General features: G+C 36.6%; 1 protein-coding gene across 1 annotated transcript in view; it reads left to right on the top strand.

The window, feature by feature from the left end:
• The window catches only part of LOC127951700 (beta-1,4-galactosyltransferase 2), a 98,425-nt gene that overhangs the window by 5,279 nt on the left and 65,394 nt on the right, over positions 1-27,752 (top strand). Inside the window, exon 2 of the mRNA XM_052549739.1 lies at positions 8,256-8,688. Coding sequence (XP_052405699.1) covers positions 8,352-8,688 — 337 coding nt within the window. The 5' untranslated portion in view covers positions 8,256-8,351. The remainder of the gene's footprint in view (positions 1-8,255; positions 8,689-27,752) is intronic.

Raw genomic sequence — 27,752 nt, 5'->3', positions numbered from 1 at the left:
AATTAAAAATAAGACCATGGTGTGACTAATTTTATTTGTTTATAGTGTGACATGCCAAATATGTGTATCATATTATAATCCTGGTGTAATGTCACACCGTATTATATTGCATGCTGTTGGAACAGTCTGTAGCCTAATTGAAATCAACTACCATTCTTGTAGCATGTCCACTTTCATAGAGCAACAATGCTATGTTTCAACACAGAGAGGGTAGAACCATGTCTTTATGTTTATTTCGAAAATCTCAATAGAAATGTATGAACCTTTAGGGGAATATCAGTATCAGATAAAAATCCTAAAGCTTTCTGAGCGTCCATAGACAGCAACACAACTACTAAATGTTCAAGGCTCAGAAAGATAGTGACGACATTGTTACAAAAGTCTTAGGTCTTGGGTCTAGTCTTAGCTCTACAATATGTCCTGTGGGTTTGGAACAATATGAAGGGAACAATTTGGAACAATTATTTTTGGGTGAACTAACCTTTTAAAATTCAGATGGAATACTTTTTTGTGGTCTGAAAATTTTTTTTTTGGTTTCTGTATTATTCTCAAATATGCATAAAAATGTGTTGAACATACAAATGGTAAATTATATATATCTTTATAAAATGATCTGCCAATATCTGGCAGCTATAGGATTTGGAGCAAAGCAATAGAGATTTTCAGGAGAAACAACTATAATGTAATTAGTTATATTCACACTTCACTAGTTCATACATGCCTTCAAGTGTGATAGGTTTCACACTCTTTGGTGTGAGATATTGCTTGGCTTGTTGCTGGGCTCAGAGTAAATTTCAGACTCTAAAAAAGTGTGTATGCTAGTGTTAAGAGGAAATGAGTGACTGCCATTCCTTACAAATATATATTGTTTGAATATTCACACATTTATGGTGTAAATGTCAATTCATTTGTAGAATGTATAGCTAATTGACAATGGATGTTTGACGGGGTGCCAGTAAATACTGTTTTCAGTATACTCAACTTTCTATTAAAAATTTGTTCAATTTTGCTTGTAGGGAATTTACTCGTGAACTTTGCACATAGCAGTTATTGTATGAAATTAGCTGGTTTTTTTTTTGTTTTTTTTAGTGACAGTCCATAAATGTTTTCTGTTATTAAGTCACTTGGTTTTGAGCTCAAATTTCAGTCTGTGAAGAAACGATCTGTCTTGACGGAGTCATCTACTCAAGTCTAAATCAATTTACAAATAATGCCACTCAAGTTAAATTTAACCCACAGTTCTCGTATCGACATCCCCAATAAATATCATTTTGTGTGGTGGCAGTTCTCCTAATGTAAGATCATTTCAAAATGATTGTAAAAGCCAAAATGTGCAATGATTGTATTTCTCTATTTTCAGATAAAATATGCTCATATAACCCTACTTATTTCTTTGGATTTCTAATTTGCGTAGTTTTCCAGAAGTAAAGCATTGGAGAAATCCCTTTTCAGTCATTTTGCCCTTGATACGGAGCTGATGATTTACACTGATCATAGTGCAGCTGACAGTCGCAGTCCCTCACACATGTATGATGAAGTTTCCTGTCTGTTGAGTGTCTCACTTGGTGCTGCCACCCTATTAAACATGCTCTTGCTTTTAAACATCAAAGTCAGGGCCTGATTGGCATCTAATTAATTTCTCTTAGGAGGAGCTGGATGAGTCGAATCCCCTCATGTCAAGTCTTAGCATGTTGTTTGAAAATGAGCCTGATAAGAGAACGGGAGTTTTTCCATCATGAGGATGAAAAGAGCTCCGAGGTGAATTGTGTTTTCATCTACTGTATTTTGAATGAGAGCAGGAGGGTGGCTATAGGGCTTTTTAATCTTGGAGAGAGACCAAGATGGAAAATGCTTCCAGTAAATAAAGGCACAGCTTGTTGGGTTGGGCCCAGTTTATTATTATTTTATTTTATATGTTTGCATTGTTATAAACACTAAAAAAAATTTGTTTGAAAGTTTTTGATTGTAAATAGGTTGGTCTTCAATTAAGAAACCATTACTGTATCTTAGGTTGAGTTTAAAAAGGAAATGGTTGAAAAATATTCAGTTCAGTTTTTCACTTTAATATTTTTTTTTTTTTTTGTATTAAAATTGTCTACAAGCAGTCTTGGAGTCTAATGTTTTAGCTTTCCTTTCACAGTTTGTTTATAAAAGGTTATTAAAATTAGGAAACTAGTTTGCACTTTCTCTAAGAAAATAAATAAATTTGAATTGACATCACCTCCAGCATTTCGGAGACCAATTACATTTTTGACAAAAAATACATTTGGTTTTGATGAAAATTAGAAGCAACAGAGGAGCACATGAGGATCAGAAAAGTAACTGTACTTTTTTTATTTCATTGGATATTTGTTATTATTTTAGAATTCATTCAGTTTTTATAGATTTAAAACTGAACTGACTGCTAGCTAACTTGTTCAAGGCCTATTTCTCCAAAATTCCAAGACGTGTGACCTTTCAAAGAGTTCCCAATTGAAGAAAATCACCCAAATGCATTATGGCACATTAGTGTTAATCAAATATAGCTCTCAATACAATCTGTCGTCTGACCAGAACCAGAATCTCTGGTTCCCGAGCCATTAAATCTCAAATTTTTGCCTCCATCTAGCTAGGCAGTTTGTAAACAGATGACTGATGAGTCTTTTGTGTACTGCAGCCATTAATGTCTTTTTGAATTATGGAGAAACTGGAGAGGCTGCCCACCTAAATCTTCCAGGACTCTGCAGATTGTCCATTTTAATGTCACAATCACGCATGGAAGTTAAAACTGTGTGTGAAAGAGAGCACGAGAGAGTGATTAATACATTGTTGGGAAGTGCTTTATGCTGTGGGAGATGGCTGGATCTGTCATTTCCTGATGCAGATGTGCTTTTTGAAGCACAAGAAAACCCTCCCACTCCACCAGATGTTGCTTTATTGAGTCACTCATGCTGTGCTTCACCTGTTTCTTTTCCCATTCTAGCTGTTGCTTTGTCGCTTTGTCTTCAGGAAGGACACGGTACAATTGCCACAAATTATTTTCCTTCGAATCATGAATAACAGCCTTGAATGACTATTCAGTGTTTAATTGGTGGCCTTCAAGCTGTCCTTCTGCTCCCATAAAACTGTTTATGAAAACTAGACTATGGTGCAAAATGACACACTCAAACGTTTGGGGTTGGTTTTCTATTTTAATACATTTAAATATATATGAAACTACTCTATACACTACTCCAGTCAGTGTCATATGATCGTTCAGAAGTCATTCTAATATGCTGCTTTGCTGCTTGAGAAACATTGCTTGTTATTATCCAGTTTTGGTGATTAATACTTTTATGTACACCATGACTTTTCAGGATTCTTTGATGAATAGAATGTGTTAAAATAACATTTATTTGAAATAGAAATCTTTAATTATGCCGTAATGTCCTTGCTGTCACTTTTGATTTAATGCATCTTTACCAAATAAGTATATATATATATTTGCCATTATATCATAATGTAGTAAAATAATAAAAATATGCTCCGTGAAATATTTTGACTGTCATTTAAGCATAGATCGTTATAATATAGCTCAGCAAACTTGCTAAATAACACTGTAAGTTCAATTTAAAATAAATGTTTTATACCCATGTACTGCAAAAACTACAAAATCTCTTCTTTTTGCTGTTTAGTTTACATTTGATTATTTAGTGAATGTTATGTTGAAGGCCAACATGAATAATGCAAACCAAGAAAGTGCCCCTGTTCGGTTTGTTGGTTATAAAAAATTAAGCATATAGAAGTTGTTGCCAGTTTATTTGATGGATTCCTTTGTGTCGATGTAAAACCTTGCTTTTTTTTCCCCCATTAGTTTATGACATAGGTGGGATGTAAAATATTCATTAGCCTCTATTTCTGGCTAATTCTGTTATGGGTCAGCCTGAGCAGCTTGAGTTTGTGCTATAGTATCAGTATTTTAGTTTATTAAGTTTGTGTAATGTGGGAAAGTATGTGATTCAGGGGTTTGGCTTATTATTGATCCTGACTTTATTGAGACCAAATTGCTAACTTCTGGAGTGTTCAAAAATATAACCTCATTAACATTGGCTTTGAGAACCAGTGCATGCATAGTAAGTCCCTCTTTGAGAGCATGAATAATATTACAGTGAAGTGGATATACTAAATTAATGAGCACAGTCCTGTGGAAATTATTTTAGGGTATCTGGAAGTGTTCTATTAACTGAGGAATTGATTAGATAGCATTTGAAAAGAGTAGCTGGTTTGATATCGCCTTATTAATTAATTTTATTGTCATTCTATATTGCTTTTTTTCCCAAAATGACAGTTGAAATTTATTTATAAAGTGCTTTGATAAAAAGCTTTGTACTGTCTGATGGCTAAGAAGTGACACTAAGGAAATGATGTGTGGTAAGAACTTCGGAGAAAGCCTTTTTGCTCAAAATTTTGCCACAGGGGTCTTCTTCTTCTACAAGGCCTTTGGAGCTGTGATGAATATTTTAGGAGCCTTTGTATTGGGACTTCGGCATACAATATATTCTTTGAGACAAACTTCTAGTTCATAGAAGAGAGTAAAGTTTAAGAAGGAACTGATGACAGCAAAAGCAAAGGCAAGGAGTTTGCAAATGCGATTTTGAGAGAAGACCATATTTCAGTGGAGTAGCAACTTAGAGTGACCTCCGTCTTATTGGGTTAGTGTTATATTGATGTCCTATATTAAGGACCATTACTGTGCTGAAACATCCACCCACAGCTCCAGCTCCAGAAAAAGATACACACTGCAGGATTTGCAGCCTCCATTGGTTTTCCATGGCAGTCAACCTGAATAATCACAGGAAATGTGATAATTAGAGGGAACCATGAGTGAGGCTGAGAGACTGATTTCAGGCCAACAGTAACTGAATGATGTACTGATGGGAGTGTGCAACCACTGGACACTTTCTGTTCCATAAGGCCACGGGAGATGAAAAGACAAAAATGCACAGAATTATGAGCTAGGTGGCTCTTTTTAAGTGTAAATTCTATATATATAGTAATGATGCTGAAAATTCAGCTTTGCCATATAAATAAATAAAAAAAAATTATATATCAAAGCAGCAAACAGTTCTTTTAAATTGTAATAATATTTCACAATAGTACTGTTTTTACTATATTTTTTTTATCAAATAATTACAACCTTGGTACACAAGAGACAAAACATTGCCTACCCTAAACTTTTGAACGGTGTCTAGGAATGTATTTGTATTACTCACCTGCAAGAAATGGACATGTTGTAGATTTGTGACAGGATGTGTAACAGTAAATAATTAATGATGTTAGATGTTGGAATCTATAGATATAGTGGCAACTTGTTCTTTATCGAGCCCTGTCACCTTTAGAATGGAGCTAAACAAACCCTGGTTACCATAGTTATCCATTCATTTTTTATGAGGAAAACAAAAAGAAATGAGTGGGCATTTGCAGAAAGGCTGAATATGCCTGAAAGTGGTTCAGTATATATTTTTTAAAATATAATGAATACACTACATTTTAAAAGTGGATGGTATTAAACGAGTAGTTCACCCAAAAAAGAAAATTGTGTGATTAATTACTCACCCTCCTGTCGTTCCAAACCTGTAAGACCTTCATACAACTTCAGAAGACAAATGAATATATTTTTAAAGAAATCTGAGACCATTCTGATGCAGCATTGACACCACCGCGGCTGACAGAGAAGAGAAAAAAATTGTTGAATAAAATCGTACATTTTGTTTTCTTTCCATACAAAAAGTATTCTCGTAACCACTAATGTCACATGGACGATTTTAAAAGTTAGAGTGTTTCCAGCATGTTTATTAATATATAAAAAATTGGCATGCATCAAACAATGGTATAAACATCATTTAATGTAAATTGTGATAATCGTAATTAATAATTGAACTTACAGTTTCAAGAGAATAATCGACAGTCATGATTTTTGTCATAATCGTGCATTCCTAAGTTTAAGCCTCATATACACGCTGACAATCTGGGGAAGTCATGGCCTAATGGATAGAGAGTCAGACTAGTAACCCAAATGTTGTGGGTTTGAGGCTCGACCGGCATGGATTGTAGGTGGGGGGAGTGAATGTACATTGCTCTCTCCCACTTTTAATACCATGAATGAAGTGCACTTGAGCAAGGCTCCAAATCCCCAACTGCTCCCCTGGCGCCAAAGCAAAAAATGGCTGCACACTGCTCTGTGTGTGTGTTCACAGTGTGTGTGTGCACTAATTTAGAGTATGGGTTACCATACTTGGTTATGTCACTTTTTTTTTAAATCTACAAAACATTAGCAGTCCAGAAGTAGGCTCTTCATGTATTTCAATGAAGTACAGGAATTCAGATGCTTCTTTACAGTCTCTCTCTTTGCTGTTGTTGTCTCCCTTCTCTCTCTTGACTCCTTGCACCTCATTTCCCTTTTTGTGACATACCCCCCACCCCCACACACACACACCTCGGTCATCTCTTATTCTTATTTAGTATCTTACCTCTTCTCCCACCTCTCGGTAGCAGTATTTTTGGCTTGTTCCTGTGTCTGTGACTGCCGGTGTGATTCATTATGGGGGTTGGTGAGTGTTGAGTGATTTCCTAAAGGAGCTCAAACTAGGCTGAGCCGTGTGAATTGTGTCAGACAGTGTATTTTTCTCCCTGGTGCTGATGATGGGTATTGCAGAGGAGGCACACGTTACAGTGGGCAGTGGACGAGAGTGCAGGCCAGGTGTAGTTACAGGCCCAGTCTCTGCAGGTGTTGTGAAATTCCAATATCCTATACTTCCTCCTCCACACGGTCAGCCTGTGAGTTAGCGCTTACAAGCTGCCGAACTGCCGCCAGGGAGCTTTCAACAGCTGGCCATGTGTGAAATCAAGAGGCTTTCCCATCTAGTTTCATCCAGCGATCACGCCAGGAGAGAGTGAAAGGGAGAAATTAGCCGCAGGTCTCTGACTTCAGGCTGTAGTCTGTTGCTTCGTAAACTTCCTTGCCTTTGGCCTCTTACACTTAGGGTTGATTGGAAAATCCTGTCAACATTTTAATTGGGCACAGCAAGACTTGGATAGCTATTAAGTGTTTTCTAGTTTATCCCAATTAAACCTGGAGAAAGCCGGAGTTATATTATTGCTGTGTAAATTACATCGTCTTGAATAGGTTTTTCTTACATTCATTTTTTCTTCACATGGTTAATGGGGCTTTGAAAGTGACTTCAGACTTTCTTTATCAATATTATGCAGAACAATGATGTGAAAAAGACATTTTATGGTAAAGATCATCTTCAGAGTTAATTGTATTCTTTTTTAAATGCGAATGAATAATAATTGCCGTACAAAGCAAAGTCTTATTCTATAATTAAAGTGTGGCATAACCCTAGTGTCAGTCAAACTTGCATAATGTACTCACGAATGCTATTGTTCGTTTGAGAAGTTGATTTATGATTAAAACCGGTGTTTCACAGCTGGTGGGTCTCTTCCAGCTGTGAACAGCAAGAAAAAGAAATTCATGCTAATAATGAAATGCAGCTAACTATATAGCAACATATCACTAAAATAGCAAAATCAATCTGTTTTCCAAAATGTTTATTGACAAATAATCTGTTAATATTAGTGTTTGACCAAATACATTTGTGTTCAAAACTTCGAAAGTTTAGCGTTAGAGAAATGTTGTCTATTTTTAAAATATAATGTATCACTGTTTTACAGTTATAAAGGTCTAAATAATTCTGCTCATTTTGTGTTGAAAATAGCTTTTTTTTTTTTATTTTTTTACTTTTGATAAACATAAAGCATTCTAGCAAAATAAACAATAAATAAATACAAATAAAAATGTATATTAATAAAAAAATATAATTAATAAAGAAAAAAAACTTTTGAACAGTAGTGTAGCATGTTGCATTATAGAATCTGGGTGCTAAGCACATCCAGGATTTCTAAGTTATGCAAATGCTATAAATGAATTAGGCTATGTTACATTTAATAAGCGCACAAATTATTATCACATCTACTTTGCAGTTTTAGCACAGTTGTAGGGAAGCTGCTCTGACATTGTATTAACATAATTAGTGTTTGATTAAACATTAATTAATCGTCTGCTGCAATAGAGAGCATTTACACCTAACAATACACAATGCTTTAGTTTAAAGCTTTTTCTGCATTTGGAATTCTGCTTTGTCTTTATGCCTGATGAGCATCTGATATTTGATCTCACCAGTGAAATCAAAAATGCACATGAGTCTAATATAACTCCCCTCCTTTTGTTTTCGTAGGTGATATTAGTAAATTGCAGTCCGGGAGGTTTCAGCGGTGCGGAGAGGTGACGTTGACCGGATGTGTGTAGCGGAGCGTGCCGTGTGGCTTTGACCATGAGCCGGCTGATGTTGGGCCGGACCCTGGAGCGGATCTGCAAGGCTGTGCTGTTGCTCTGCCTGGTGCACTTCCTCATCATGATGATCCTCTACTTCGATGTCTACAGCCAGCGCTTCGACATCTTCAGCCGTTTCAACAACGGCCGTGGAGCGAACAGCTCACGAGGACCGCACCACTACTACTATAATTTCTCCAGCGGAAGGCCCAACACTACCTTTGCAAGCTACCTGGCTACAGCTGACCATCTTCTGCCCAGCACCAAGCCAGAGGTCAACCACACACCGCCGACCCCTAAGCCATTACCACCATGTCCGGAAGCACCTCCTGGCCTGGGTAAGTTGTTGTGGGCTGCACATTGACTCTAAATAGAATCAAAATTGTGACAAAATTTTGGCTATTAAACTACACACTACACACTACAACTCAAAATTTTGCCATATGTTTTCTACCAAAGTGAGGATATAATTGAACCACCCACATATATGTGAAAGTGAAAAAATTGTCAAAATATTATAATAAAAACTTAATAAATATTTGATAGTTAGTGTCATAATAATAATATTAGTAAGAATAATGAGAATGTCTCTTTATAAAATAAGAAAAAAAAAAATATTTTCATATCAATTGAAACTCTGCTGTAGATTCCTTAGGCCTTATAGCTCTGATTGTGATTTGAAAAAAATAAAATAAATAGAGATATTGGATTTTTGCATATATCCTTATGTTTCGAAAACAACAACAATTCTCTCCAGTGCAGAGATTATAAAAAAATAAATATATTACACACTAATGAATAAATCTTTATACAGGGTATACATTTATTTAGCCTTATTTACAAGTGTCATGTTTGTGATTTTTATTCATGTAAGCTATAGCTTCTGACTTTTAACAAAACTTACTTATGATTTTATGACATTAATCACTGCCTTATTTATGCAATTTTACTATTTTACTATTATTGTGTCTTGCATAGACATATGCTCAGCCCTTTTGAGGGCTTATAAGACACCATCAATTTACTAAACAAAAAAACAGTTGCCAAACAGTTGGTACAATTTACAGAAATGAATACACATTTATCTGAATAAATAAGTCTGCCGTTTGTTCCAGGTTTTAAAGACAAAAGTAACTAACTTATACATATTGAAATTAAACAAACATTTCATCTTATCATCATCCATGCTCCAGAACAATTCAGGATTTTGAGCAAACATCTCATTAAACACAGGAATTCTGAATTCATCATATAAAGTACAACACAACAGAAAATGACTTTCACTTTCACTGTACGCAGCTGAGCAATAAGAGATCTTTGATTTCTAGTTAAATTGCTCCAACATAAAATTGAGTCTTAAACTGCTCTTTTATCTGAATATAGATCCGTAGCTTTGGTTTTGCCACTATGCCATTCTGCCAGTTTTCTTAAAATATTGTCATTAATTTTATTTTGATTTTGTTAACGCTGTATGTTAATCATTATGAAACATATATCTTCATTTGTGTCTGTTTTTATAAATAAACCATGGATTTGAGTTTTAAACAAATACATTCTCATCTGAAATATTTTTAAAACTACATTTCATGACATAATAACAGTAATATTTGTAAAAAAATGATGTAGATATATGGTGGTTGAAATACAATGCTGAATGAACTCAACCAATCAGCATGTTCAGTTCCCAAGTCCCACCCCCGAAAGTTCCGGCCCTTTGAAAAAGTACTAATTTGCAACAGAGAAAATTTATAGGAGGCATGCCACTTCCTCAATCCTCAATACAACTATATAAGGAAAACCCGTAACGGCAAAGATGGCGGTTGTATACACATGTCACGCCCCTCCCGCTGGAAAGCCAATCATCTGCTTTTAACAGCCAAGACGGGAAACATTCATGTGTAGGAAAAGTATAACATGTGGGGAAGAAGACATTTTAAACCTTATTTTGGGGCAAAGTCATCAACATTTTCCAGCGATATTTAGTATATTTTACTGATGTTTCCATACATGTAGTTTTTATGTCCCAGTGACCAGTGATAGTGCAGTTCTGACTCTATGCCCATTCATTTAGATAGGAGCCTGGTCTTGTTAGTCTGAAATAGCTGTCCGTAGGCGTCACCAAGATGGCGGCTGAATGGCACGACTTGCCTAAAAGGACTTTGCTTGCAAGCAGGGACTTTCTGAGGGGCAAATTTTTACCCGGTACTTTATTTAGATCCTGGTTCCTGGTTCCTGGTTCCTGGTTCCTGCAGTGGAAACACACAGAGTCCTGACCCAAAGTCCCTAGTTCCTGGGGAAAGTTCCTTCAGTGGAAACTGAGATTTGGACAAGAACCTCTTGGCAGGGTTCTAGATCAGGCTTCCTTGTTAGAACTTCTTAAGTAAGAACAAAATCCCTTAATTACTACAGTGATTGAGCATTCAGTTATGCAAAGAAAAAATTATAATATGAATAATATGACACAGTAACACATGGAAGGCACTCAAACCTCAAAACTCTCAATTAGTGGTCTGAACAGTTGAAATCTAGGAAGCAGAAGTTCACTGGTGTGTTATAAGAGATGTGGGCAGGACCCCAGCCACTGTTCCCCATCTCAGAGCCATAATGGATTCTCTGCAGACTCCAATTACTGTAAAAGCCGTTGTCTCTCTCTGTTTTCCGAACTGACTGGAGAGTTAAAATGGATTTAACATCAGCATGTACTTCAGCGCACTTATATTTCATCTGCCGATCCGCTTTATTACCAGTCTCTTACGCAGTGCGTGACGTGTTCAGAGAAAATGACCTGTGTGCATGACTAACAGGACTGTACCAATTTACTGTCTCATTACTGTGTCAATCTATCCTTGTTCACTTAAAAATATATATATGGAGAAAGGTACAGAACTACCTTATGGCACGTCTTCCTAAGTATGATTATTATGCAACAGGAAGTCAGAGCCCTGTGCGTTAGGCGAAATACCTCTTCCAGAGTAATATACCTCATCTGCATGAAAAAAAAAAAAACTCTCATTAATTACAATGTCATTGCACTGCATTTTCTAGCTCATAATAGGGCAAACCTTCATAATGAATGTGCAGCAGCGCTATTTGATATGCCTGCAAGCAGCGGGCCTTTGCCACCCATATCCTTCTAATGAGTTTAAAGCAGAACTCTGGAGGGAGTTGAGCGGTGTCATATGACTCGTCTAGGCTGCTCAGGGGTCTCTCTTCCTTCGTTTTTATACATTTTCATGCCTACCATCTGGAGTAATGACAGAAACCCAAGATGGCCATCTCAAAACTTGTTATTTTTACACTCAGGGCCCAAAATGCTGGGAGAATTTGATCGATGTCTTTGGGGGATCTTCATGAAATCCGATTTTGCCTCATCCGTGAGGCAGTGTAGAATCTGTCATTGACTGAAACTTTGACAGGAAGTGTTCAAATGAAAACGCTCTGCTGTTTCCACAGCTTTTTTGCGCCCCTTTTCCTGTCCTCTAGCTGCTGGAAGTACAAAGGACCCTCTGTCGACCACCGTTTTCAAAGAAATCCATTGTTTTCAGACGCTTCAGCTGTTAAAGTGTGGAACAGGCTGTTTACGAGACCATCCCAGCCTCTGGAGTTGAAAGCCACATTTTAGTTTGTCATTGGCAATGCTGCTTAGTCTTCAGTATGCCTCTGTAATGCAAATTTGATGTTTGCTGTCAAGCCAAGACAAGTGCGTCTACATAAACGCTTGCTCTTTGGCGATTAGAAAACTGTAAACGTTTTGAAAAATCGCCTTGATTGAGATGGCATTAAGCCGTTATTAGCCCAAAGAGATTTTGCAAATGAACATTGATTGGATTTGGTGCACCCTTTCCATCATCCTGTTTACAAGAGCTGACCTGTTAATGTTAGTTTCGAGAGACTCTAATGTAATTGAGGCGTGTAAGAAGCAGACTTTTCCTGAAAGATTTTCTATGCTGGTCCCAGGTGCGTGTAGAACACGGATCTTATTGTGGCATAGGCCTGCGGGGAAAACCCAAGATCTGTGGTAGATTGCATCCCAGCTGGCAGGTGTGGTTTGTGGCTGGTGATGACTCACTGGTGCTGTCTTCCTGGAGGGGAGCTGTGTCAGCATGGCAGCCACCACATTAACGGCAGGAGGCTTTCCGCGTTATAATCACTCACGTGCAATTAAATCATTAAAAATAGCCAACAACATGGTATCACCGCAAATAAAAGCAGTTGTCTGTATGCATGTACAAATAATTAACTGCACTTGAAGCTTTCATAAGATTAAAAATGAAACCGTATATGGCATCATCACGAAGACAAACTATATGTTTATATGTGAAATTCTAGAGGGGACGTCGTATGGCGTCACGTGGGTATGTAATGACGTGCCATTAAACGATCTTTGTACTGTGACATGTAAAGATCTTTGTTCTGTGACATGTAAAAAGGGAACATGAAAAGAATATTCTAAAAGCAACTCATGCAAACACTTTAATCATAATATTGTCTTATTTAGGCCATGAGTTCTTCCTTCTTCTCTTTAAAAAAAGGATCTCCATCCACAACACAAACGCATGCTATGATGCGCTATCAAGAACATGCCAAGCCAACAAGTGACAATATAATCTCAGTTTAAAAAGTTTGGAGTAAGTCGAGTAAAAGTTTCCAGTAGGCAGAGATAACAGTGCTGTATTCGATATCACAAGCCAAAAACACAGGTTTCGCTGTCTACACGATAACACTGCAACCGGAGTTTTTGAAAATCTTCACCCTGGCAGGAGTTTTCAAAGATGTTCAGTTCCAGTGACCTGCCACTGCATTTGCATGTGGACGAACGTCCAAAACGCATAGAAAAAGCAGCGGTTTTAAAAATAACCACGTTCGTGTGGACGTTAATAAGTCACAGCTGAACCTAATGATGAAATCAAATCAATAATCATGACAACGGGAAAAGAATCATCAAAATAAGTGCACCTGCCAAAGTGAATAGTTCAGTCAGTATCTCATTTAAGCGAATAGAGCTGATGTGTTGGGATGCTGTAGCCTGTGGCATTCTGTCCCTCACTGTACTCGAATGAAACACGGCCTGGCTCCTCTTTTCTCTGTTGAATCAGTTGCTTGCTAGTTGTGTTGTCAGAAGGCCACGTGTTAATATTTTAAAATAAAGTAATACCAGACATATGTATGTCAATGACTGTAAAAGTGCTTAGAAAGCAAATTGTTTGGCATAGAGACAATATACATTTTACTATTTTGTGAAGTTCGGGAATAGTATCAGGGAGACACAGCTGCAGCTTAATTTTCTGTGCTTTGTTAGTAGTTATTAGTTAATTTTTATATTTGTATTTTTTGGCAAGCAGACTATTTTCTTTCACCAGGGCATGCAGTATTTCTCTTGGTGTTTCAAGCTGCACTGCTTCTGCACCAGTTGTTGTAAATATTTCAGTAAGGGCAACCTCAGTCGAGAATCAGTCATGTGTGTAAGATGTGTATATAGACAAATGTATAAAATGATCTTTTTACAGGTACCTTTAAGCAGTATTTGAATTGCTGTCCCACAGTTACCCCATTCAAGATCTTTAAAAATCCACATGTATTAAATTATAAAATGAGTTCTGAGGTTTTTTTAAGGTGATGCTGTAAGATTTATTGGAACACTACGGCTAAACCTTCTTTAAAGAATCTCGGTTCGGTGACTCGGTCCCTTATGGTTAGTCCTCTAACCACCCTCCTGGCATTTGATCGGTCTCTTTTAATTGAAGTTCATATTCAGATCTCCCTAATGAAAAAATGTCTAGAAAAAGACTTGCTATGAAGTAGTTAAACATCAGCATTTTCCTCTCTAACTTTGCAGCAGTTGTATAATCTTATAGAAAATTCAATATATAACTTTGACTGAGAAGCAAAATTGTAATAATCTTATGAAGTTGAAGTTTCCATCTACTCTCCATTTTACAAGATAGAGTTCTTTAAAGCTTTAGCAAGGACACAATGCGCTTTTATTCATCCATTTCAGCCTTGTTTTAAGATGCTTCTTGGGATCTCTCTCATGAATTATTTATGACCATTCTTTGGGCTTTTACTGGATTTCTTGTGCCCTAGTTATAGTTAAACAGCTTTTTTAGTGTTTTTCTAATACTTTCTTGTCTTTGCACGGGCACCCCAGGGTCTGTAGGGTTCTCTGCTTGAGCAGAAGGTATAAATAGCTCTTTGGCATCACCCTGCCGGGGCCAGGTTCCGCCCCTCACCTTCCCTGAATCGCCTGCCTGCTTCCGCCAAAACGCTCTCTGAATATTTCGTTTAAGTGTAAGGACACTTAATGTTCCTTATCTTACAAGAAGAATACCTTCATATATTACTTCTTAATGGCACATTTTTATCCGCAGTTGTGCAGTGGCCTTTATGTATGTGCATTTAAAACAGGCAAAATTGTACAAGGTGGCATTTTTGCAGCTTTGATATGCAAGAGTGAAATATTCAGTGGTATTTTGTCCACTGATTTCATCTCTTGATTCATCACTGTTGACTGCACATTCATCACAGAATAGGATTCGCTCATATGATCACATCTTATATGTCTCATCAAAAGCTAATTGCTTTCAGCAAGATTGCGTTTTCTCAGATATTTAAGTGACTATTTTTTCTCATGCATTTGAAGTGGAGGAAATTGAAATGGAAAAACATTGATAATTCAGCCACAATTTGCATGATCAGCCTAATTGTATTCTAGAGTCCTCAAAGAGACACAAAACGGTTAAGGTGGAGAAAAGCAAGACATAAATCTATTTTAAGGCGAAAGATTTGATGTAATGAGATGCGTAATTTTCTTATGTGATGCAACAACCACAAAGTGCTCTGGATAGGGAAACCTGTGTTTAAATGTTTTGTATACTCAGTGTTGTTTTAGTATTATATATTTAACTAATAATATTTTGAATTCACTTTTATTTTTGTATTTGCAGTTTTTAAGTTTTGACTTTTCAAATTTTTTGAAGTTTAAGTTTTTAATCTAATATTTAGATTTTATTTCAGCTTAATTTCAGTTGCTGATTTTTTAATGATTTGGAATATTTTTAGTTTTAGTTAACAATAACAATGCCGCTCTATGGCATGTTTTTCAGACACATTTTTTGTTCTGATTAACTGCTGGCCTGTTTGGACGCTCAGTGAATCCTCAAAATATGATAGTTAATGGGGCAGCTGTATTAAGATTGTCACATCGGTTCAGTGTCTGAGAAGAAGATTGTAGACACAGAATCAATGAATGCCAAATGTGAACTCAAGGAGCTAAGGCGGCAAGCGCTACGGCAGGCAGAGAAAATTGCATCCATCCCCGCCATAACACCCGGGAAGCCATTAAGATGTTGGTCCCTAAACTAGACGAGCAGCAAGCTTTCCCAAATGATAAATGACAAAACAGAGGACTAATATTGTCATCTGTAAGAGGATTACAAAATTGTTGGTTTCATTTATTTCTTTATTTTTTGCTGTGATCGCTGTGATGGAAAGCTTTGCACAGAGAGTGTGACTGTCTGGAGATATATATTTATTATAGGATGGATACGTGACTAAATTTAAAATGTAGATGTAGATGTAGATGCAATGGTTTCATTTCACTCCTCATAAACCCCTCTCAATAAAGCTGTTTATAATATGAAACCTCAGAAATGGAGAACTGAATGTCATCGTTATTAGTTATTTTTTTATTTGTTTCCAACTGGTTTAATTAGACAGTTTTTTTAGTTGTGTCAGTTTCTGTTGATTTATTCAGAAGCGTTTGCTTATTTATTAACACTGTTTATTCATGCATTATGTTTCATGCAAGTTTTCCTGGGATTATGTATGGAAAGCCATCTCTGGGAGATCAGGGGTATGTCCTAAAAGAGATCAAAGGATTTGATGCACACATATTGGATTAGGCCAAGCCCTGTTAATACAATAAGATTAAACTGATGGCTATTATTGCACTAATGGGATAAGTGACCTCTCATCCTGTCTGGTTTAACCAGTGGACACAGGTTAGATCAATACAAGGTCTCGCAGCAGCCTGTCGCTAATGTCACGTTCATGCCAGCTGGAGAGACTCCAGTTCTCTTTTCAAAACGTTTGAAGCTCTGAGAATATGATGATGAATCTCATTGGCATCAAGCTTTTGGCAGAAGTACCTTATTGACTTATATTTATTTATTTTTGAACACAGGTTGAAATTTGACTGAATTCGTAGATTTGGTAGATATCCAAATCTGAAAAAAAAAAAAAAAAGTTTTCTATTCGGTGTTCCAGCAAGTAAAAAAAGCAAACAACAGTGGTATAAACTTATACATTTTGGGACTCGTACAATTTTTTGTCCTTGAGTGGCCCAGCCAGAGCCTGAGCTTGAACCCAATCAAATATTTCTGGAGAAACCCAATATGCATCTGCCCTCATCGAACCTGGTAGAGCTTGAGAAGTGAACAGGTGAGGAGAATAATGGCAGATTATTGGAATGCTTTTTGCATCAAACAAAAAGACTTGAGACTGTAAAGGTGCTTCAGCTTAATATTTAGTTAAGGGTATGAATACTTATTAAATTTACTTATTTTAGTTTTTATTTATGTATATACAATTGCAATCAAAATTTTTACCCTTGACCTGCAAGACATTTTTCTGTGGAGAACAACATTTTATGAAATCAATTCAACAAAGGCATCAGTAAAGTATTAGAGAAAGTTTGTTAATACACTTTTGAGTGATTCTGAGAATGAAACATTGATGAATCATGATGAAATTCAAATTGGCTCTAAGCATTCATGTTCAAAATTATTCAATTCCCTTTGGGCAGAATATTTTATTCTTTAAAATCACCAATGAATGCTGTAAGTGTTTAGAAGCTTCGGTCACCTTTCTGTCAAAATGGCCTGATACTTCAAAGTATCCATGATGTCCTTCATACAGTCATGACTTCCACTTCCTGCTACAGTAAAGAAACCCCAACAGGACTGATCCACCTCCAAGTTTTTTAATGGAGATGGTGTTCTTCTGCTCATGAGCTTTGCCTGTTTTGCAGCTGACATAGCGCTGATCCATGGGTCCAAAAAGTTTAGTTTGGTCACATCACTCCATAAAACATTCCTCCAGAGCTCCACAGGTCTATACAAATGAAATTTATCAAGTTCAAGATGGCCTTTTGTTCTTCTTGATCAAGAGTGGTATTCATCAAGATGTCTCAACATGAAGGTCATACTTGTCTTGTGTTCTTCTTACACACTGCACTGAAATTTTTTTCCCTCCTTTCATCGGGTCATCTTGCAAGTCTTTGGCTGTACATTGCAGGTTTTTCTCAGTTGCTCTGATTAAACATTTTATGATATTGTGCTTTTTCTTCAACACCCTCAAATGTTTTCTAGTAAAACACACTTTAAGCTACAGAATAAGGCTGAGAACTGTGTCTCTAGGAACTGTCAATGTCTTGGAAATATAGCCTTAGCCTTTCTAAAGTAATACAATATTTATTTTCTTTAGCTTTTGTGAGATCTCTGTTGAGATTTTTGCTGCACAACTTCAACACATGCATGGGCTAACTGTATGTATGTGTAACAGCTCAAGCTAATTCTGTTTTTAATAGAGTTTCTAAAGCTTAATTGTGTTTTGAGACTGTTTTATTCCCCACCATGCAAATAAGTGATTTAAAAACAGCAATGTTGAATAGGGGTTGAATAATCATGACATAATTATAACTAAAAAATATTACATTTATATATTGACAATTTCACTTTTAATATGCCAGTGAACTGTTATAGATGCAATTTTTATTTTATCCTGGATCTTCAGAAAAGCTTGTATTTGTAAAGTTTTGCAGTCTCTTAGGGGTTGAGTAATTTTGATTGCAACTGAATATTAAATACATTTATGAAGTTGTGACAGTTCTGTTTCTGGTGTATAGTGTATATTGATGTGGGCAAAAACGTAATCTTAAGCAGTTTAACTTAAGGCAGCAACATAACAAAATGTGAAAAAAAAACTTTCAAAAGGCACTGAATATGTTTGCCCTGTTGGGGATACACTACCTTCAAAAATAAATAATGCTCCTCTGAAATATGAGATATTTCTATGAAATATGTAAAAACATTCACTGCAAATTACATAATCTAAGAAGTTGCATAATCTTACAAAACAGTACAAAAATGTATAAGAAATCAGGACATAAAAACATCTGTCATAAAAATTGAAATATGCCATATCATAGTTGAAAATGTTTAGTGCTAAATTAGCCTTAAAGCTAAAAGTTGAGAAACAAAAACATATTTTCCCATGCCTGTAGTGTCTTGCCTTCCAAAAAAATTCTGTAAAAATTATAAAAGGATGCAAAATAAAATATAAATACAGTTTATTTAAAAATATATGTTTATTATGTAATTTTTAATGCTCCAAATATTGTAATGAAAAAATATGCTAGATCTATCCTCTTTTGATGTTTGTCCTCAGCTACACTGAGAAGGATTGCTAAACGGAAGGGCTCACATCGCCTACAATTGTGTGTGAAACATGGGCACAAAAATGCGAGAAGAGCCTTGAGAATGTCTCAGCTGCCCCCACAGTGACATTAGACTGGTCAGATGGAAGGCAGTGTTGAGGGGGCCGGAGTCTCTCTGAATACCTGCCAGTGGCATCACATGTCACATTTGATTCCTGACAAATGGATGTTGTGCTTTATGTCATTAAGAATAGCTGTCGACCACTTTTGTCACAAAAAAAGTTTCTACAGATTTTAGTTTAAGCTGCGATCACAAAGTTGTCTGTTTACTGCGGCAATAGTGAGAGTTTCCATTTCACCTTTCAAGAATGAAGGGCAGCGTAATGAACGAGAGAGAGTGAGCTCTACCATTGAACAACTACATGCCACAGTAATTGATTTTTTTAAAAGAGGAATGTAATCCTTAAGCTCTGGCAAATTCCTTTCTGGCAGAAGGTCTTTTCAAGTTTTCTGTGCTACGTTCGAACTGTTTTTAGGAACAGAGAAAGAGACAGAGGGCCCTATTTTAACGATCTGAAATGCAAGTGTCAAAGCGCGAAGCGCAAGTAACTTTGTGGGCGGGTCTCGGCGCTGTTGCTATTTTCCCGGCGGGATAAATGGCTCTTGCGCCAGGCGCAAATCTTAAATGGGTTGGTCTGAAGTAGCTTCATTATTCATAGGTGTGGTTTGGGCGTAACGTGAAATAAACCAATCAGAGCGTCATCCAACATTCCCTTTAAAAGCAGGTGCGCAAGTTCCATTATGGATTGCTATTATTAAGGCTTATTTACCAGGCGCACGCCAGGAGCGGTTCACAGCCGAGGAGACTGATGTTCTTGTAAGAGCAGTGAAAGACAGAGAAGTTGTGTTCTATGGGGATTGGAGAATAATTAGCCTGAATAATTTGTAAGCTAGATTTATGCCTATTTTTTCACATCTTCGTGGCACACCACAATGATTTCCGTCATCTCATGTGTTAATATTTTTTTAGTGTAACAATTTATGATTTGCAAAAATAACTGTTGCATCTGTGTAGATTACATGAGCAAAGTATATGCGCGTAAAATAGCATAATGAACAACGCGCAATGCGCCACTGACTTTAGACTAGGTTTTTTCTGGTCAGTGGCGCAATTGTTTAATGGAATAAAGAAGTGAAGTCTGCACACTGAGAACTACTGCTCCAGAAGAATTTAATTAAGCTCAATTAATTAATTTAATTAAGCTCAAACTTCTTTATTTGATTATATTATTCAGTTGTCTTGCACCTGCATCCTATTTGGATGTTTGGGATGTGCACACCATTTGTGTGTTATTGTGCAATTGTTTAATGGAACAGCAAAATAGCACCAGGGATTGTTTGCGCCGGAACACGCCTCCTTTTTTGCGCTGAACCGCCCAGGGAGTGCAAGTTCATTCACTAGTTTAGCGACGTGCTTCTGTGGAGGGAAAAGCGCGCTTTGCACGGGTGCAATATAGGAATGACACATGCATCGGTGTACAAAGTCAGTTGCGCTGGGTGCAAGATAGGGCCCAGAGACAGAGAAAGCAGGATACCTGGTAAATTTTGCTTGCTGGTTAAATGGCATACTGGTTCCTAATGTGTTCTTTTACTTCATGCACTGTAAAAAGATCAATCTTCGATCGATCAAAGAATGCTCAAAAGTTCTTTATTGTGAGCATTCATGTGATCAAGTGCTTTGGGATCAATGATTTGTAAATTTGTATTCAAGACATGGAATAACAAACATTTATATCCATGTAAACAATGAGAACAGTTTTAATATTACATTACATTAACATTTAGCAGACGCTTTTATCCAAAAAGACTTACAGTTCATTCAGGCTAACATTTTTTACCTTACATGTGCTCCCTGGGATTCGAACCCACAACCTTGCACTGCTAAGCAATGCTCTACCACTTGAGCCACAGGAGCACTAAATTACACAGGAACACTGTTAAAATTGTCATATAGTGTTACACAATTCTAACAATGACGGCGGATTTTAAATCATGACAACTTGAAGTTTCATTTTTACTTTTCATTTTGTTAATTAATTAACTGAACCATGAGCCATGCAAAATATTTCCTTGAGTTTATTAGAGTTCTTCAGACACAATTAAATAATAATTAAGCTTAAACTTCAATTAGTTTATTTTGAATGTACAGTAAGTTGAAGTGCATATGACAAGGTCAGTAAGTTCCTTGACCTGTATCCTGAGTGAACAAAACAAAAAGCAGCACTCCGTTTTGTTAAATTCTTGTTAAATTGAAAATATGGAAGCAGTATCAACAAGATACCTGCTGAGAGCTTGCAGTTGTTTATGACAATAGTAATAGCTGCTTGAATACTACAGCAATTGAACCTTATGGTATTGTAATGCATTTCATAGATGGTGTATTTTTTTTTACACTTACTGTATAACACAGAAAAGGCATTGTTAAACTTCAAAACAACTTTGATTGAATTGGTATCAAAAAGAGATCTTCTGTGGTGTTTCATGAAAGTTTTGTAGTGTTTGTTTAGTTCTTTGATGCATATCGATTGTTGCAGTGAAAACAGAGAAAATAGCAGTTTTTTTTTTTTTTTTTGAATTGACATTTTGTTCTATTTAAACAGTTTAGAGCAGAACTATTTGTCCTTGTTTACCCCTGGCAGGTTTTTCCTCACTATTATCGTCCTGTTCCATCAGCCAAATCCCAAAGCCGAGGGAAAAAGTGTTGAAAACTCAAGTGTTCGGTATAGTCGTTGTCAGTGGTAGTTAATGTCAGCCACAGATGAATGGCTTCTATTAATTCGATTTAAAGACAATACGCAGCGACATCCAATAGTAAGTGGGCTGCTCATAAATCATGAGGACTTTAGGTGCAGCATAATGAAGCTGATGAAAGTTTGGCTGCAACATAGTATTAATGGCTCGGCATACTAACTAAGAAGTGAACAGCAGATGTTTTACAACTTGTAAATGTTGCGGTTCAAATATGTTGTCACCTAATTATGAGACAAGGTTTAAGCACATGGTGTTTTGTTTCACAGCAGCTGTAAAAGATAATGATATTGAGTTTTACAAGTAAATCAAATATTGGCTTGGTATTAACTGTTACATTTTTTTTGTTTTTGTTAGAAATGGTGTGTATTTATGCTGCACCTTGATTAATATCTGTATACAAGGCCACATGGACTCCTTTGAGTCAGTATATCTCTCTGTGATTTTGCCACACAAACACTTAAAGGTGTTTTGGTCCACTTGCCGGGTGAAATGGCTGAAGCGTATATCCAGTAAATCGCTTGTACCGCGAGGAAGTAGGTCACCACTGTAAATATCCCGGCAGTAAGGGTTCCTGCCGTTGTAACTGTATTGATCATGCAGCCGCGGCCTCTGGAGATCTGGCTCAAAGGTTTTGTTTCCCCACACTAAATAAGAGAATCGAATTGTGCAGCACTGATGCACTAGTTACAGATACTTCTAGGTCTAGCTTCAGAAAAGTCTGTTGGTGGGAAGAAAACGTGTCTGAACTGCAGTTTTCTCCTCGTCATTATTGGATGGGCACATTTAATAGCAGTGTGGAATGTCTGTCAATGCAAGGGCTATGAACAATGATTGACTTGGTGTTCTCTGTATTCTCAGAAGTCTTTTTAATCTTCCTCTGTTCTGATAGCTGTCATATCACAGTATGCCATTATGAGCTTTCAGACTTTTTTCTCAACTTGAAAAAAAAAAAAGATGCATGTGAATGTAGTTTTTAACCTTTTTTTTTAGAACTTTAGCTTTGTCGTAAGCTTTGTCTGAACATATTAATAATATTGTATTGATAATGTATATATGTTTAATATAAATCTTTTTACTAAATGTTTGATATCAAACAACAACAAAAACAATACATTAATTTATCCATAATTTTTATTTTTATATAAATATATTTTTCACACTTTTTTTGTCAGTTTCTCCACATATTGTATATTTTTTCAACATTTTTAAATAAGGTTGTACATTCTGTCTAAATAGAATTTCACCTTACAAGGACCTTGTGAGCAATGTAAAAATAAAAAAAAATTAACTCACACTGGAAGATATAAAGTTGGAATTATGCATGTGTGTGTGTGTCTGTGTGTTTGTGTGCGTGTAAAGATACTCTAGATAGATAGATAGATAGATAGATAGATAGATAGATAGATAGATAGATAGATAGATAGATAGATAGATAGATAGATAGAAAACTTTTACATTGTTTCAAAAAAGTATATTCCAAATAAGTGCTGTGGTTTTAAGCTTAATTTAAGCTTTGTCATCACAGGAATAAAGTATAAATTTGTAAATAAAGGTATTTTATCAGTAAATAAACAGTAAATAAGAAAAGTACAGCCAGAAATCACTAATGATCATCAATTTAAACAAAATGTGTTAAAGTGTACCTGAGTGTAATTCTGTTGATGAATTCATTAAAAGTGTATAAGCTACATAAGGGACGCATAAAAAATATCGTCTTGTGCATGTAAAAGACAAAACATTGTTCTTTTCCTTTCTAGCACATAATGTGTTGCCTGTGTGTTGATTTCTGTTCCAGTGGACTGTCAGTTCGGCTGAATCAGCTAAAAATGATTTTTATTCTCTCTCTGTCTCGCTGTCTCTTTCAGCTCTTTGTAAAAAAACATTTTTTTGGACTTAATTCAGAACTGATGGTCAAAACCAAGAGTCTGCTTTGGAGCTTTCAATCAAAATCATTTTCTGCTATAGGCCTTCTGCTCAGATATCTCTCCAGCTGGCAGTGGAGAGGTGTGTATGTGGCCCAGTTAAACCCCAGGCTTTGCTGTGGCCACAGAATGATAAGGCCGAGCCAGTAACAAGCCCTCAAACCGCTTGGCCCAAACTCCAATTACACTGGAACCCTGCTCTGAGTTCTCAGCATGGACATGAAAGCCAGTTTAGTGAGGTATAATTTCACTGTGGCCATCAAAACTGCCCAAGGCTTCTTCTGGGTCATATTTATGGCTCGTTCAAGGAAAAGGGACCAAATATATAGCAGCTTCATGGTCTCCCCCTTTGACCATCGGCACATTCATGTACAGTATATTACTAGATGAGTTTTGAGAATTTCTCCTTCATTTGAGAAACTGTCTGAGGATTTCTAAAGTTTTGCAATCGACTGCTAAATTCCTGAACAAAGACAGCACTCGTTTTCCATAGAAAGGACGTGCAGTGTTCAATGACAAAGCTGGAGGAAGTGATCACAGTACCTTCTGGGATCTAGGATTAGAGCTGTTCAGAAAAGGCTTGCCAAGCTGAAATCTCACTAATTATTAATTACATATCCAAGCACTTGGCTCAGGGGCATGGCATATTTTCTGGAAATATGTTGTTCTCTGAAGGCAAAATACAGCATTTTACCCTACTAAGTACTGACGGCCTCTGACACTGCCATCTTACGTTCAGCAAACTGCCAGATAAGGACTTTTGGTTGTAAAAGACTGTCAAGCAGATAAAAATGAAACCGCACAATGCAAATGTGCTCTGGAGCGTAATTGCTGTCTCATAGTCTCAGCCTCTGTTAAAAGGTTATTAACTCAAAACAATCAGCTGAAATCATTGACCTCAAACAGTAACACTCTGTAGTGATTAGCAAACTTATCTAACAGCTTATTTAGAATTATTTAACGTTTAAATGCAATTACCACTCTTTCAAAAGGGCTTCAAGTTGTTGTTTTTTTAAACTCTAAATATTAACTTTAATTATGCTAGTGATTTTGTTTGCTTTATAGCAAAGGTTCTCAACTTTGACCTCATGCAAGGTTGCCGGAGATGTGCAAATTTATTTCTCTGAGCTTTGTGGTATATTTTTCAAGCATCAGTATATAACATTATGTTTGTAATAATTACATATTACAAGCATATAGATCTATTAGATATGCAGGAGAAATATGGAATATGTAAAGCATCAAAGAAAAAGGAAACCCCCAAAACTTTGATTATTACGAACTCATTGGATTTAAACAGAAGACATGTTTCGGTTTAGAGAGAAGCAGGTGTTTTACTCTGTTCCACTTCATTGAATGTTGTAATCAGTTACATCATTATAACCTGGATGTCTGGGTGAAGTATCAGTCATTGGAAAACTTTATACTAAGTTCATTGATCATTTACTAAATTAACTGCATCTCGTAGTTAATTCTGGATATCCGTGAAATAAAATAAGCTGTATAGTATCACTGCGTCGGTATGTGAGCAATAGTTGATGTTTAACTAAGTTTTAAACTATTTAAATGAATAAGTGATTTTAGAATTTAATATTTAGTAAATCAATTATAAATCTAATATGCATTTGCCACACATTCAGTTCTTTTTTTTCAGTATTTAAGTGAATAAAACTAATTAACAGGCCAGAAAAGGGTTTTTACAGTTCTAAAGATACAATGCTGTCGGTGAATTAGTGCTCGCTCTGCAAAAGCAAAATCCTGTAGGAACACTGCATTGTTTTATTTTTACCTTTTTTGCTTTACCTTGTATTGGCCTTGAAGTATAAAGTGAAAAGGGATTGGCGCATTGAAAGGTGTTTCAAAAGCAGAGTGCGGAAACAGCACAATTTCACAGCAGTTTGCTTCTATCTGGGAATAGAACATTGAGAAGAGAGATTGCAAGAATGAAGATAAATTGTTTCATATTGCTAAACTATACAAACAATAGTATAGTTGTTTCAGCTCTGCTATTGATAGGCCTGGTTTCATGGCACCCTTAGCAGAGCTTGGCAGAAGTGTGTGTTCCCAGCTCTAGGGTGGTGCTTCCGGCTTCTGCTCATTACCTATGGAGGTAGTGGTGTGAGATTGCCTTCCCCTCTTGTTGGCCCAGCTTCTGTGGTTTCACATGAAAGGCCCGGTTTGACTGCGGGTGATGGCAGCTGGGAGCCCGAAACAAAAGGATCCTTTCTGTCTCCTGTCTGTGTCGCTCTCAGCTGGCCCTTTTATTGCCAGGACTCTATCCTGTTTGGTTGTCAAATCTGTTGCATGGGCAGTGAGGAAGATGGAATCCGGTTGCCTGGGTTGAGCAGGGCACAAATGGGAAAACTCCAAAAACACACTGGGGAAACCATTTCCAGAGCTCCCCGGAATGCACCTGACATCCAGCACTGCTCCAGCCTTTTGTCTACTGCTAGTTAATCTTTCTGTGCATTTCTAAACACCACTGGAATCTTCAATTGGAGAACCATCTAGTTACTTGTGTATCAATTGTCAATCTTTACTCACTGTTATGTCTTTCTAAACCATTATGACAAAACATAATTGTATTGAAATGTTTTTTTTTTTTTTACTTTAATGTAATGAATGTCACTGCAGTCCAAAGATTCTTCCAAATATCTTCTTCAGTGTTCAACAGAGAAAAATATGTGTTACATGTTTGGAATAGAATGAGAGTCAGTCATTTTTCAATTGTTAACTTCTTAAATAAACCCACTGTGCTACTCAGATTAGTATGTTATTCACTATTCATTTACCATATTCACTGTGGGCGTATAAATGTTTCTGCACATGTATTCATCAAACAGATCACTCAAGTCAAGGCTCATAAAATTTTTATTTGCTCTCTTTTTTATTTTGATCCCATTAGGCCCTTTTCACACCTCAAACTGAAGCAGCACTTTTATTCCATCGCCCCTAAAAACAGGTTACAGTTTTCACACTGCCTGCATAAATGCACTGCTTATGCAGACAGAAACGCTGTCAGTATTAAAACACAATATGATGTTGTTGCAGTTAAGCTGCTTCTTCGCCTTTTACAGTTCATTTATACCACTGAACCAGAGTCATATGTTTATGTTTATGCTTCACTTTTGACATAAATTGCTGTTCAAAATTCTTCACACATCTTAAGGTGCCCGTTTGTTATCCATCTCTTTGTGGTGGATTGAATTTGTGAAAGTGCAGGGCTACAAGAAACGATCATGTAATTCAAATGAGAATTACAGGAAGATTCCTCTCTTGCCACATGATCATTAGTCAAAACAGCAAGAAATAGGAATGAGTCATCATTAATGGCTTCTGCCATCTTTCCGTTATTTCAGATGCCAGTGAGCTACTAGTACTTGATGATGTTAAGTAGGGATGCATTGATCTGATACTCAGGATCGGTATCGGCTCCGAAACACGAATTTTCTACGGATTGGGTATCAGTCAGACGAGACCAATCCAAATTCGATATTGTGCGTATAATATTCTGTGTTATTTTTGAGCCCAACGAAAGGCATAAAAACATTATAAAGCACCAAAATGTTTTCGTGGACATATTTCAAGTGTCCTGAAGCTGTACCATAGTTCAATGTGAGGTACAGATATTGAAGTCGCTAAATTCAGTTCACATAAACTCTTCTTTCCACTGCGGCTGTCTGTCATCCTCCATTCAGCAATCAAACTGTGTGTGGAATTCGGTTAAAGTCAAAACGATGAAACTCTCTTCAAGAGCGCACAGTAACTGAGGTTTAAAATTGTTCAAAGAAAAGGCTCAATAATATAACGCACAGATTTAATACACTACGTATAATATCTCTTTCCTTTGTAGTGATATCCGGCTATTCTTAGTGAACCGGTTGAACAAGTTCACCGAATCGGACTGAATCGTTTGAACCGGTTCACCGGTCTTGAGTAATATTTAATCCACTAATTATTTACTTTTTTTTACTAATAAGTAATTTACTTTTTTAACGTGGCTAACACTCCCTCTGAGTTGAAATGAACCAATATCCCAGAGTAATTCATTTACTCAAACAGTACACTGACTGAACTGCTGTGAAGAGAGAACTGAAGATGAACACGAGCCGAGCTGCTTGTGTGTTGTACTAACTCTTCTATGCGGACTCGAAGGGCTGTGCAGCCTGCACACTGTGACTCCAGTATGCGCATTAGCTCTGTGTCGCTCTATATTTTCATCAAAGTTAAGTTG

This window comes from Carassius gibelio, chromosome B2, assembly GCF_023724105.1.
Source record: "Carassius gibelio isolate Cgi1373 ecotype wild population from Czech Republic chromosome B2, carGib1.2-hapl.c, whole genome shotgun sequence".
NCBI classification, from domain to species: Eukaryota; Metazoa; Chordata; class Actinopteri; order Cypriniformes; family Cyprinidae; genus Carassius; species Carassius gibelio.
The sequence above is the reverse complement of the archived record's forward strand: the minus strand, read 5'-3'. Positions and strand labels throughout refer to the sequence as shown.